Here is a 13,202-nt window from a genome sequence, read left to right on the forward strand (position 1 = left end):
CCCACCTGCCAGCACCCGGCCCATATCCCTCCTGGACTCCCGACCCCAGGGAAAAGACTTGCCTATTTACCCTATCGATGCCCCTCATAACTTTGTAAACCTCTATAAGGTCACCCCTCAGCCTCCGACACTCCAGGGAAAACAGCCCCAGCCTGTTCAGCCTCTCCCCATAGTTCAAATACTCCAACCCTGGCAACATCCTTGTAAATCTTTCCTGAACCCTTTCAAGTTTCACAACATCTTTCCGTAGGAAGGAGACCAGAATTGCACACAATATTCCAACAGTGGCCTAACCAATGTCCTGTACAGCTGCAACATGACTTCCCAACCCCTGTACTCAATACTCTGACCAATAAAGGAAAGCATACCAAACGCCTTCTTCACTATTCTATCTACCTGCGACTCTACTTTCAAGGAGCTTTGAACCTGCACTCCAAGGTCTCTTTGTTCAGCAACACTCTAGGACCTTACCATTAAGTGTGCAAGTCCTGCTAAGATTTACTTTCCCAAAATGCAGCACCTCGCATTTCTTTGAATTAAACTCCATCTGGTCAAGATCCTGTTGTAATCTGAAGTAACCCTCTTCGCTGTCCACTACACCTTCAATTTTGGTGTCATCTGCAAACTTATTAACTATACCTCTTATGCTCGCATCCAAATCATTTTATATAAATGACAAAAAGTAGAGGACATAGCACCGATCTTTGTGGCACTCCACTGGTCACAGGCCTCCAGTCTGAAAAGCAAACCTCCACCACCACCCTCTGTCTTCCACCTTTGAGCCAGTTCTGTATCCAAATGGCTAGTTCTCCCTGTATTCCGTGAGATCTAACCTTGCTAATCAGTCTCCTTTGGGGAATCTTGTTGAACGTTTTACTGAAGTCCATATAGATCACATCTACCGCTTTGCCCTCATCAATCCTCTTTGTTACTTCCTCAAAAAAACTCAATCAAGTTTGTGAGACATGATTTCCCATGCACAAAACCATGTTGACTATCCCGAATCAGTCCTTGCCTTTCCAAATACATGACTTCTTGGACAAATGTCTTTGATGTCAGCCAGTCAATCTGTCCTTGTTTCTGATGTTCAGCACTTTTGTCCCAATGTTTGAACTAAGGATATAATAAGGTCTGGAGCTAAGGGACCTTTAGGGACCCAAAATTGTCAAAGAGTAGATTATTGTAGTACAAGTGTCACTTGACTCATGGGTCTGCAATTGGCTTGATTGGATTTTTGCTATTTTTTTGTGAACAGGACATACCAGAGAAGTTTTCCAAATTGTAGTGTAGCTGCAAGTGTTGTGGCTGTAACAACGTGGTTAGAGTAACATCTAGTTCTGAAACACAAGTCTTCAGCGTTGTTATCAGAATGTTGCCAGAGCCCAAAGCCTTTACAATATCCAGTGCCTTGATCTCATGTCGATTGAATTGATCGACGAATAGCATTTGTGAAGCTGGATCCTCAAGAGGAGGCTAAGATGGATCACTCACATGGAATTTGTGGCTAAAGATTTCTGCGAGTCCATCAGCCTTTGCTTTTGTACTGATGTGCTGGGCTACCCCCTCACTGAGTGTGGGGATTTTTGTGGAGTCGCTGCTCCAGTCATTCAAATGTCTACTACCATTCTACACAGGGCAAAAACTACAGAGGTTGGAGCTGTTTTCTGCACAAGGACTAACAATACTCCTTTTAGGAATGTTTCATTATTTTCAATGGTGCTACAACCAACGTGCACGCGCACACACAATTGTGTTTTATGTTTGGATTGTTGTACAATGTTATTACTTTACAGAGTCCTAGCATTGACCACAAGAAAGAGTTTTCTGGTGCAATGTCTGTGTCTTAGTGTCAGTCAAAGGGCATTACATAGCTCTCAGAGGTTACATGAAGGGGGAAGAATAAGGAGAAAAATAATGAACATGCTCATCTGACAAAGTATTATGCATGTCATGTGAGCTGTGTTGTAATTGGGATGTTTGACTTACTTTGGATAGGGTTGAAGTGTTAACTGTATATCCATCAGGTAGTATGGCCCATGATTACTGGCATACCCCTCACACAGGGTCAGCAGTGCTCAATGTCATCCTCCCAAGAAGAGGTTGTATTCACTTTTGACAATGTTGGCAATGCTCCCTGTCATAGCCCTCACTCCCTTAACTGCTGATAGATCAAGGATGCAATTCTTGAAAAGTGAAAGACATGGCTTAAAATTAAGTTGCAAAAGTTTGCACTAAATACTCAGCACTGCAAATGGGTGGTGGTGATAGAAGTGGGGTTTTAGAGCTGGTAACTTCCTGTTGGAGCAACAGTGACCAGACAGGATTGATTATCAGCCCCCAGTCAAACCATACAATACTGAAGGCTGGAAATCTGAATAAAAACAGAATATGTTGGAAACACTCAGCAAGTAGGCCTAAAATGTTAATTCTGTTTCTCCCCATAAGCTGTTATAACTTGCAGCATTTTCTGTTTTTATTTCTGATTATCTTCCTGTATCTGTTTATTAGACCAAAGGTGGGACAGCTCCCTACCTCCATCCTTCCTCTTCTACCTTCTCCTACCTCTCAGCTTAATAAGAATGCTGCTAGTCTCAACAGTTTGTACAGAAGCCACAAGATGAAGCTGATATTTAGACTGAGCTTCTGTTGTGAACTGGTCTTGAGTGCGGATTACATTAAACCAGACAAAATTCAGCATAATCATTTTTTGATTGGTGATGACAGTCAGTTTCCCTTCCTTGCTGACCCTGTTTGAGGGGTTTTTCATGAGACTGTATGTCAAAGGTCACATGACATCCACACCTGAAATACCAGCAAGGGTGGGTTTTGAGTGACTGTGATCAGAGTAACAATTGACAGAAGGGTCTAGACCTGTGACTGCAGCTAATTGCATCTGCCTGCTGACTCTTGGCTTTAAGATATATGTAGATAAATACACACACACACACACACATACTGTCAGAGAGGGGACATGCACTAAAGCTGTTAGGAATGCGGCACAAACTAACACTGACTGTGTCGGTGCCATGTAGCCATGCTTATTGAAAGGCAAAAAAGTGACAGCTTGGTTGAAAGTTATACAAAGGATTATGCAAAAAAAGGAACATCAAACACATTTACAGACTGGTCACAAACTAAGTTGTGCTGGGCATTTAGAAAAAAGAACACCTCAAGAATGGCACTAGTCCAAGGCAGTGAGGAATATCTAAGTCATTTTTCATACTCCACTATTCTGGGAGTCCATAGCAAGGCCTCAACCTCCTGGAGTAGAACATGGAAACAACCATCTTTGATCATTGCCCACGATACCTTCTTCTAAAATAATTTCTATAAACAAATCGAGTGGGAGGCCTTGGGCTAGGTTTGATCAGGTGTCATCCATATCTGTGCACCTGAAATGCAAACTACCCTTGTTCCCACGTGGATAACATTTTCCCGAATGGTTTTTGCTGCCTCCTGAAGTCAAGGGTCCTCTTCTCCAGTTGATACTGAGAGACGCATGGCCACGGCTAGATGATCAGTCAGGCCAGCCAGCTGGGTGACAAAGCTGAACTCCTCCACTTCCTGCATGTAAACCAACAACAGTTAACAGTGATATGTCAATCAACAAGAATTTCAACCCTTTATCTAGTTGGACCCTTACTCATCAAATACTTCACTATTAAATGCCCCAGTTATGTTTTTATACATTTATATCTCAAATATATATTTTCGAACCCTCCCAAACTGTTTCCTTAGGTTCCAGGGGCCTCAATGATAGTTCGGTAAAGTTTCTAATGACAAACAGGAAACCTTTGTATAAACTGCTTCAGCTGCTGGAACAAAGGAAGCAGTTGAGCATCACACCATCAGACTTTTAAATAATGAATAAAATATTAAACAATAAGTGAACTAGTGAATGTATAAGAACAGAATAAATGATGAGAACCATTTTTATACAATATGTCAATATCGAGAGTGTACTGTCTGAAAGGGTGATAGAAGTAGATTTCTTGATTTCGAAAAGGAATGAGAAGGCAAAATATTTCAAGAGTTTGGGAAAAGACCAAGGTGGTGAGACTGATTGGATATTTTATTTGAAGAACAGGCACAATGGCTGAACAGCCTTCTTCTCCACAAAAGATTTCAATAAATATATTTTTAATGGATAGATCAAACAGTTCCCGGAACTGGAAAGAAAATAATAAGGGTCCCAATCTTTGCTGTCCACTGGCAGCCTTGACTTTCATGAGATGAAGACTTGAACATTGGTGGTCAACTCTGTTAAATATCATTATAGTCTGGCTCAGAAGCCCCTGTCTGTCAGAGAAGTTTCTACTGACAATAGGCTGAAAAGATGCATGAATCACTGCCTTCCATTTTGTCTAGGCCTCTTCTTATTCAGCTGAGCTTCCCATTTCTCATTGCCTCTTCTGGTGACCCTCTGAGCAGCCGACCTTCAGGTGTCACAGGTATCAGTGGTTGTCTCCTAGTTCTCTGGGTTGATTTCACACATTCTTATAACTCACTTGCAGGTGTCTTTGTAGTGGACATACAGCTGTCCCTCAGGTTACAGAATCAATATGTTTCAGGACCCAAAGGTTGGTAACCTTGTCCCACTAAAAGATGCTGGAGTTAAGTCTGAGACAGTGAAGATGATGACTGTTTAGCCTTTCCTGCTGCCTACCATATGTAGAGGAGTGCACTGAGGAAACAGACTTTGAAGATTGGTGTTCTTGGTCACGTTGCTATTGTTCCAAATTTCTTACCCAGTTTGGACATAATGGTTGAAGCTTTTGTAATGCATGAATTGATTTTAGCTTCAAATGACAATTGCTAGTGGAGCCTATATATGTGAAATTAACTCTGCACTAAGTTATTATCTCATGCATTTGTTTATTCTTTTTGTATACACTTCAGCTGGGAGCCTATTCCCTTTTGTTGAACATTCTAAACTATTTCAATGATTTGAAGAATCTGGTGACTAACAGTGGACTATATTAACAACTTTAAGTCCAGTTTGGACGTTTCATTAACTTCCTTTAGGATCTTTATGTCTCTTTCCAACAAGTCTTTCCACTGTTACAGTGCTGGACAAATTTCACTATTTTTAATATCTGCAGCTGTGCAAATATCCATATTCCTTTCTGTTCCCCACACCATCTCTGCATGATATTTCCAATGAGAATTCATTTACCCACCTCAACACTCTCTTCTGCAGGAACATGGCATGATGCAGCACATTTGACATAAAGACATTGCTTCAAAAGAGATATCAAGATAATCACACTCCCCTGCTCTTTTCCCAAAAGGCATGGTGTCATCTCAATCTAATTTAGGATGACACTATTCATTACCACTCATACTGGACACTTTGTGCAGTGTCCATGTCAGATGGGGACAGCTACATGAACCGTACCACTTTCCAGTCAGGGTTGAGGCCTTCCTCAGAGTACAACGCATAGTCGATCCTCCTTCCACAGTTCTTCTGTGGTACTTTTCTTCCTTTCTGACAAGATGGTTGATTCCTGCTGTTGGAGAAGACCATGTACTCCCTGCGCCCTTCTTCGCTCTCCAGCACCCTGCGAAGAAGGTCAAAGGTTACATTTCAGTCTGATCACTTGTCATAGTTGGGTCTTTTCCAAGGTCTGATGCTGCTGTGAGACCCATCACATTTGATGGGCCAAAGTCTGGGATAAGAGATTTACTTGTCCAGTACCTATCCTACAACAATATTTGTGGCCAAATGTCAAGAATCCAACCCCTGCTAATAGTTCCCAGGATTCTGCTATTCAGAAAGCCAAACGGAATTGTCAGCAGGAAGGAAACTGATACAGTAACCAAAGTCAGTGAAGTCAATGCAGGAGCTGATAGTCATTGCGTCGAAGACTGTGGTGCTGGCAAAGCATAGCAGGTCAGGCAGCATCTGAACAGCAGGAGAATCAATGTTTTGAGCATAAGCTGTTCATCAGGAATGAGGTGGTGGCCCAACAGGGCTGAGAGATAAATGGGAGGGGGGAGTCTGGGGGGAAGGGAGCTGGGAATGCACAAGGTAGATGAAGTAGGTGGTGAAGGTGAAAGGTTGGAGAGGAGGGTGGAGTGGATAGGTGGAAGGAAGATGGGCAAGTCAAGAGGGTGGTGCCGGGTTGGAAGGTTTGATCTGGGATAAGGTGGGGGGAGGGGAAATGAGGAAACTGGTGAAATCCACATTGACCCCGTGTGGTTGGAAGGTCCCAAGGTGGAAGATGAGACATTTTTTCCTGCAGGCATTGGGTGGTAAGGGTTTGGCGGTGGAGGAGGCCTAGGACTTCATGTTCTTGGCTGAGTGGGAGGGTGAGTTAAAGTGTTTGGCCATGGGACGGTGGGGTTGTTTCGTGTATGTGTCCCAGAGATGTTCCCTGATCCATAATTGGTTCTTTTCTGGTTGACAATTTGTAATGAGCGCCACAGGAATTAATGCTAGAGCTGCAATTTATATAAATGCCTTGAAAGAAGGGTGCAGAAGTATGGTTGCTAAATTTGCTAATGACATGATTGGTCATAAATGTGAAGCAGGCATAGGAAGGATAGAAAGGAATTATCAGTAGGGGGAGGCAATGGCCTAGTGGCATTGTTACTAGAATCTCAGCTAATGTTCCAGCGACCTAGTTTTGAATCCCACCACAGCAGATGATGAATTTTGAATTCAATTTTAAAACAAGAAATCTGAAATTAAGAATCTACTGATGACCATGAAACCATTGTCAGAATGGTTTCAATGTCAGCCATTGTCTAGCTCACTAATATTCTTAAGGGAAGGAAATCTGTCAACCTTGCCTGGTCTGGCCTACATGTGAGTCCAGACTGACAGCAACGTGGTTGACTCTCAACTACCCTCTGAACTGGTCTAGCAAGCCAGGCAGTTTGAGGGCAGCCAGGGGCAGGCAATAAATGCTGGCCAGTTAGCAACAGCCACGTACCACAAGTGAATAAAAACCAAATAGGTTAAATGAGTGGGCAAATAGCTGGCAGATGGAGTACTATGTGGGAAAATATGAATTATCAATTTTGGCAGGAATAATGAAAAAGAAGCATATGATCTAAATGCTCAGAGATTGCAGAATTCTGAGATACAGACGAATCTGGGTGGTCCATTGCATGCATCAAAAACAGTTACTATGTTGACATCAAGAAATCAAGAAAGCTATAGAATGTTACCATGTATTGCAAGGGAAACTGATTACAAAAGTAGGAACGTAATGCTTCAGTTATACAGGGTATTGGTGAGATCACATCTGGGATATTATTTTCAGCATTGGTCTCCTCAGTTAAGAAACATTATAAATTCATTAGAAGCAGTTCATAGTAAGGTTACTCGAATAATACCTGGAATGGGCAGGTTGTCTTATGAAGAAAGGTTAGCTGGACTTGTGTCAGGTTTTAGGATGAAGGCTGGATTACAAGGAAGGTTGTGGTGCAGTGATAATATCAGTAGACTGGTAACCAGAATCCTAAGCTAATATTTTGGGCATTACAGATTCCAGTATCATGGCAGCTGGTGAAATTTGTATCGATTAGAAATCTGGCTTAAAAAGCTAGCCTAATGTCAGCCATGTAATCACTGTTGACTCATTAAGTTCACTAATATCCTTACCTGGTAATTAGGGATCAACAGTCAATGCTCACTGGGCTAGCGCTGTTCACCTCCCACGAACAAATCTAATTTTAAAATGTGGAAATAATGTTTCCCCTGTATTGGATGAGTCCAGACTAGAGGGAGTTAATTTTTCAAAATAAAGAGTTCTCCAATTAAGACAGAGGAAAAGACATTTTTTTTCTCTCTAGGGGTCATAAATATTTGGAGCTCACTTCCTGAAAAGCTGGTGCAAAACATGTATTTTAATATTTTTAAGGTAGAGGTGGATTGACTACTGACAATCAAAAGGACAAAAGGCTATTGGGGATCGGGAAAACTGGGATAATCAGACCAGCCATGATCTTATTGAACAGCAGAGCAGACTAAAGGATCTTAAGGAAACATGTTTATATGCTTTGAGAATTTCAAAGATTGCATTTAGTCTGTTTCTTGTACTGAGAAAAGATCTCTAAATCAGAAAACTTTGAGAACGTGAAGTCTTACTTCTGCAGATTATCTGGTGTGATAGTATCTTCATCATATAGTCCCTCTGGATCCATTAAGGTACCTGTCATGGAGACACATTTCATGTATTAAAGCCAATGCAAACTGCTCTGAGCAACGGAAAGATGATGGCATTGTGCTAATGTTACTGGACTAGTCCAGAGGCCAGGTTAATACTCAGGGGACATGCATACAATTCCCATCATGGCAGCTGGTGGACTTTAATTAATAAAACTCCAGAATTGAAAGCTAAACTTAGCAATGATGTCCATGAAACTATCATTAATTGTTATTAAAAACCCATCAGGTTCCTGACATGCTTTGAGGTAAAACCTTTGCTTACCAGGCCTGGTCTCCACATGACTCTGGACCCATGGCGATGTGGTTGACTCTTGCCCTCTGAATGGCCTAGCAAGATCCTTTTTAGGAATGGGAAACAAATGCTGGACTTTCTAAATACATTCACAACCTAATGCAGAATGAAGAGAGCTCCCTGATAAGGAACTAAATACAGAAGCCATGATATATTCTGACAGACAGATACATCGTGACGACAATAGCAGGTTAGCGCTGACAATTCTTCAGCGAGTAACTCATCTCCTGACTCTTAAAATCTGTACACTGTCGATAGGGCACCAGTCTGCTGTGTGAAGGAATACTCTCCACTGGCCTGAATAAGTCATCATTATCATGATTCAAAGATGATAATGTTTAGTTACAAGATTCTGCTAGGAATCCTTGTCTGACTGCACAGGTCACTCCTTAACCCAAAGATCTTTGGGCACACAGGACAGGATATCCCAATGTAATATGACTTGCTTCCTTTCCTTTCCTTCAACGCAATTATTTTGCCTTATTGTTAAAGACTCTGGCAGATATATGCATGTGCCTTTGTTGAACATGCTGACATTGAACTGCCGTCACTGTACTCATGAGCTTGATGAATTGGTGGTCAGATTTTGGTGAATTCCAATGTCTGGGAGTACCTTGTTGCTGCAGTCCTCTCTTGCTTTCACAATCAGTGATACACATAGTCTTCCTTCATCTGTTCTGCCATTAAGAACACCCTACACCCCCACCTTGCTGCAATTGATGGCCTGACCAGAAGCAGGATGGCATCATTTAAGGACTTGTCAATGTGCAATAGCCTCTGTACCAAATCAAGATGGTTCTCCATGGAGCCTGGATGACTACAGCTCCAACAACACTCAAGAAGCTTGACATAATCCAGGACAAAGCAGTTCACTTAGCTGGCATTTCACCACCAGTTTATAATACTACATCAACAAAATGCACTGCAGCAACTCACCAAAGACCCTTTGACAATACCTTCCAAACCTGTGATGTACAGCACTTGAAGGACAAGGGAAGCGGACAACCATCTGCAAATTCTCTGAAAGCTACATACTATCTTGACTTGGAAATATATCAACATTCATCACTATGACTGGGTCAAAGTTCAAGTGCTGTCTTACCAATACAATCATAGGTGAACCTGCACCAGAGAGACTGTGTAGTTCAGGAAAACAGCTCAGCATCACCTTCTCAAGGATAATTGGGGATGGGTAAATATTCCTGGCCTTGAATGTGTTTTACATAGAGTTAGCAAAACTCAGCTTTTATGGATTATGTGATTGTTTATAAAGCCCATTGAAAGTTACATTTGCAGTATGATATATTTTATAACCATAATTTTGTCAGACAATTCTACACAACCTGATTGTTCATATTATGCAATCTGCTCCTTTGAAATTAGCCCAATGCAATATTTGGAAAACAACAACATCCAAAACACTGAAATCTAAAAACAAGTAATAATCCCATGTATAAACAATAATGCCTGGAACTAACTGTTAAACTTTACATTATTACAGGATTTCTGTATTCACTTGTTAGTTGAAAAATGGTAAAATCCTTCAAGCTAAGTTAGCACCAACCCATTCACCTGCAATAATGTACCAATTCTATCCACAAAAGAGACCTATGATAACAGAAAACATATGCTTTGTAACTGTGATAAATATTTTCTCATAATAAATTTAAACTAACCACACTTACAAATACATGTTATAGAGTGAATAATAAAATAAAATATTGCAGGTGCTGGAAAAGGAGCATAATTTTGTATGGGGCGGGCCAATTTTTTGTTGTCATTAATTTATTTGTTCGATGATGCAGTCACATATGAACATTACCTTCTGTATTTGCATTAACATGTCTGATATTCAGATTCACACAGAGTTAGAAAATTTAGCAATATCTCAAAACTCATACCACCCCACTCCAATTTCTCTGATTAGTTAACCCCATGCTTGAATGTTTCTCAGTCATGGTTTGGGGCCTTATGGGAAATCTGAGCATCGATGACATCTGTTGTCATTTACTGGGTCATGCTTGAGCAGCAGGGAGAATGGCCAATCTCAACTATATCACCCAGAATGCATCTTAGCTGTCCAAACTGATGGCCACATGGACTTCGGCGCTCACTCCAGGACAATTGGATCTTGAGCACTGAGTCCTTGTCCCAGATTGGACTGCTCACTGCATGCTGGTTTGCAAATGTACTGAGACTATTGCAAGAGAAACAGTGCTACAAGCTCAGAGTATTCTGAAGGCATGGACTCTGGTGATTAATGCAGCATGCAGCCAGTCTCCCAGACCATGGTCATGAGCATCAGATACATACTGAAAGTGTATCCATTTGTTTTGCTAATTGTTACAATGAGATAACCCCCCCCCCCCCCATCCCTCCCAGTCATGGGTCCCAAAGCCCACACCAGCTACTCCATTGTTCCCAACTTCCTGAACGGGTCTACTGTCTCTGAGGTATGTATCATTCATCTTGTCCACATCTTTATTGTGTGCCTACCTTCCATCACCCTTTATCCTCCCTTTCAATTGTGTCCCACATTCTCACTGAGAACCTCATATCATCCAATCTCACTATTACCAATTCCAAAATTTCTTTCTCCCTTATTGTTAACTCTGTCCCTCACTGAGCTACCAGTCCCTAGCCCAACATCTCTCATCCTCACTAAAATCACCATATTATCGACCTTCATGGAGTCTCATGTGCCTCATTGTAAAATTAAGTAATACCAGTTGTTGCTATGGGGTTGCACTCACCGATGACCCAGGGCTGTTCTTCTCCAGGGCCTAGACGGCAGGGATCCTTGTAATGGGTGAATAATGAATGTTGCTGTTCTAATTTGTCCTCTGAAAAATGAATTAGGTGAGAAGTCAAAGTTGCATATAGTCTATATATTGAATAACCATACCCATACTCCCCATGTGACTTCATATATCCACCATATTCCCAATGCATCCTCCATGTCTGTTCACTAGCATCCACAAGGTATAAAATTCACGCTGCATTTAGCATAGACTAATCTTTGTACATAAAATAAACAAAAAACAGTCATTTAACATTTCATGTGCAAATAAACATGTCCATTTAATCTCTTTATTAAAAACCACCAATGAAAGTCCCATTAAAGAAACCTTTACTTCTCTCCACTGTTTTGAAAAGCCACTTCAAAGAAAATTCAGGCTACTACAACTTAATAAAATTGTCAAGTAAATAAAGCTAGCAGTCCCTTTTGCAACTAAGTAACCAGCCCTCGCAGGGCTGAGTCCACTGGCCGTTCTTGGAGTTCAGGCAAGAATTCATAATGAGGTCATCTGGGCAACTGTGTGTAAAGAAGCATGTTAAACAGATGACCATTGTTTTGCCAGATGGCCTCATTATCAATGCTTCATTGAGTTTCAAGAACCACTAATACATTGAACCTTCAATGTCTGCCTTACTAATACTTGGAGGCTTTTGCCACAATTTGGAGAGCTGTGACACAGACTAGTTAAGCAAAGGCCTGATATAGTCATACTCATGGAATCATACCTTATACCACAATCACCATCAAGTCCTGTCACACCAGCTAGACACACTCACCAGAGGTTATGATATACAGGAGCACACAGACAGGAGGGAGTTGGAATGGTGGTCCTCAGCACTGGGTTCAGACCCAATGAGATTTCACGGCATTGGGTCAAACATGGGAAAGGAAGCCTCCTTTGATTACCACCAATTGATTACCACCAAATGATTTCCCTCACATGCCACATCCCTGCAATCCCTACCACACCCTGCCAAAACCTTCACTAATTACTCAGTTGTACTTCCTATTGGACATCACCTGGAGCCATTGAGTTAGTAAGGACACAGAATGTACTGTGGATTGGTGACATATTCATCACCAAGAGTGGCTTGGTAGCACGATTATTTACTGAACATGTTGAGTCCTAAAGAGCATAGATATTAGCTTGGGTCTATAATAGGTTGGAAGGATACCAACAAGAGGGAATAATCTATTTGACCTCATTCTCACCAATCCACCTGTCTCAGATGTCTGTCCATGACATTATTGGTAGAAGTGACCACCAACACACAGGCATTATGGAGACAAAACCCTCACTATCTACATTGAGGATAGGCTTCATTGAGGTGAGTAGCTACTGTTGTGCTAAATAGGACTGATCTTGAAAACATTTAGCAACTAAAAGCTAGGCATGTATAAGGCCCTGTGTGTGCAATCAGCAGCATTAGAATTTCAACTTGATCTATAACATCATTGCTTCGGCATATCCACTAAACTACCTTTGCCATCAAGTCAGGAGATCAACCTTGATCCAGTTAAGACTGCAGCAGGACATGTCAGGAATAACACCAGACATATCTAAAAGTGAGGTGGCACACTGGTGAAGCTACATCAGAGGCTCCAGACTTCATTACAGCCTTGGGTCCAAACAAGAACAAAAGAGTTGTGTGCTAGAGATGAGGTGAGTGACTGCCCTTGACAGCAAGATAGCATGTGCTGAGTGTGGCTTCAAGGAACCTTAGCAAGACTTGAGTCCATGGGAATTGGGGTAAATTCTCAACACATAGCTTGAATAAAGGAAGATGGTTGCTGTTGTGGGAGGTCAATCATCTCAGCCCCAGGATATTGTTGCAGGAAATGCTAAACATTTCCAGCTGTTTTATCAATGACTCTCCTTTCATCATAAGATCAGAAATAGGGATGTTCATTGACAAAGTTCAGCAGCATTC

General features: G+C 41.5%; 1 protein-coding gene across 7 annotated transcripts in view; it reads right to left on the reverse strand.

Moving 5' to 3' along the window:
- Nucleotides 1-955: 955 nt before the first annotated feature.
- smpd3 (sphingomyelin phosphodiesterase 3) overlaps nucleotides 956-13,202 on the reverse strand; it is a 285,032-nt gene continuing 272,785 nt past the window's right edge. For all 7 annotated transcript variants that reach the window (XM_043707230.1, XM_043707232.1, XM_043707229.1 and 4 more), the window contains 4 exons: nucleotides 11,225-11,314; nucleotides 8,099-8,162; nucleotides 5,399-5,561; nucleotides 956-3,564 (listed from right to left, as the gene is read on the reverse strand). In XM_043707230.1, coding sequence (XP_043563165.1) covers nucleotides 3,463-3,564; nucleotides 5,399-5,561; nucleotides 8,099-8,162; nucleotides 11,225-11,314 — 419 coding nt within the window. In that variant the 3' untranslated portion in view covers nucleotides 956-3,462. The remainder of the gene's footprint in view (nucleotides 3,565-5,398; nucleotides 5,562-8,098; nucleotides 8,163-11,224; nucleotides 11,315-13,202) is intronic.

This window comes from Chiloscyllium plagiosum, chromosome 17, assembly GCF_004010195.1.
Source record: "Chiloscyllium plagiosum isolate BGI_BamShark_2017 chromosome 17, ASM401019v2, whole genome shotgun sequence".
Taxonomy (NCBI): domain Eukaryota; kingdom Metazoa; phylum Chordata; class Chondrichthyes; order Orectolobiformes; family Hemiscylliidae; genus Chiloscyllium; species Chiloscyllium plagiosum.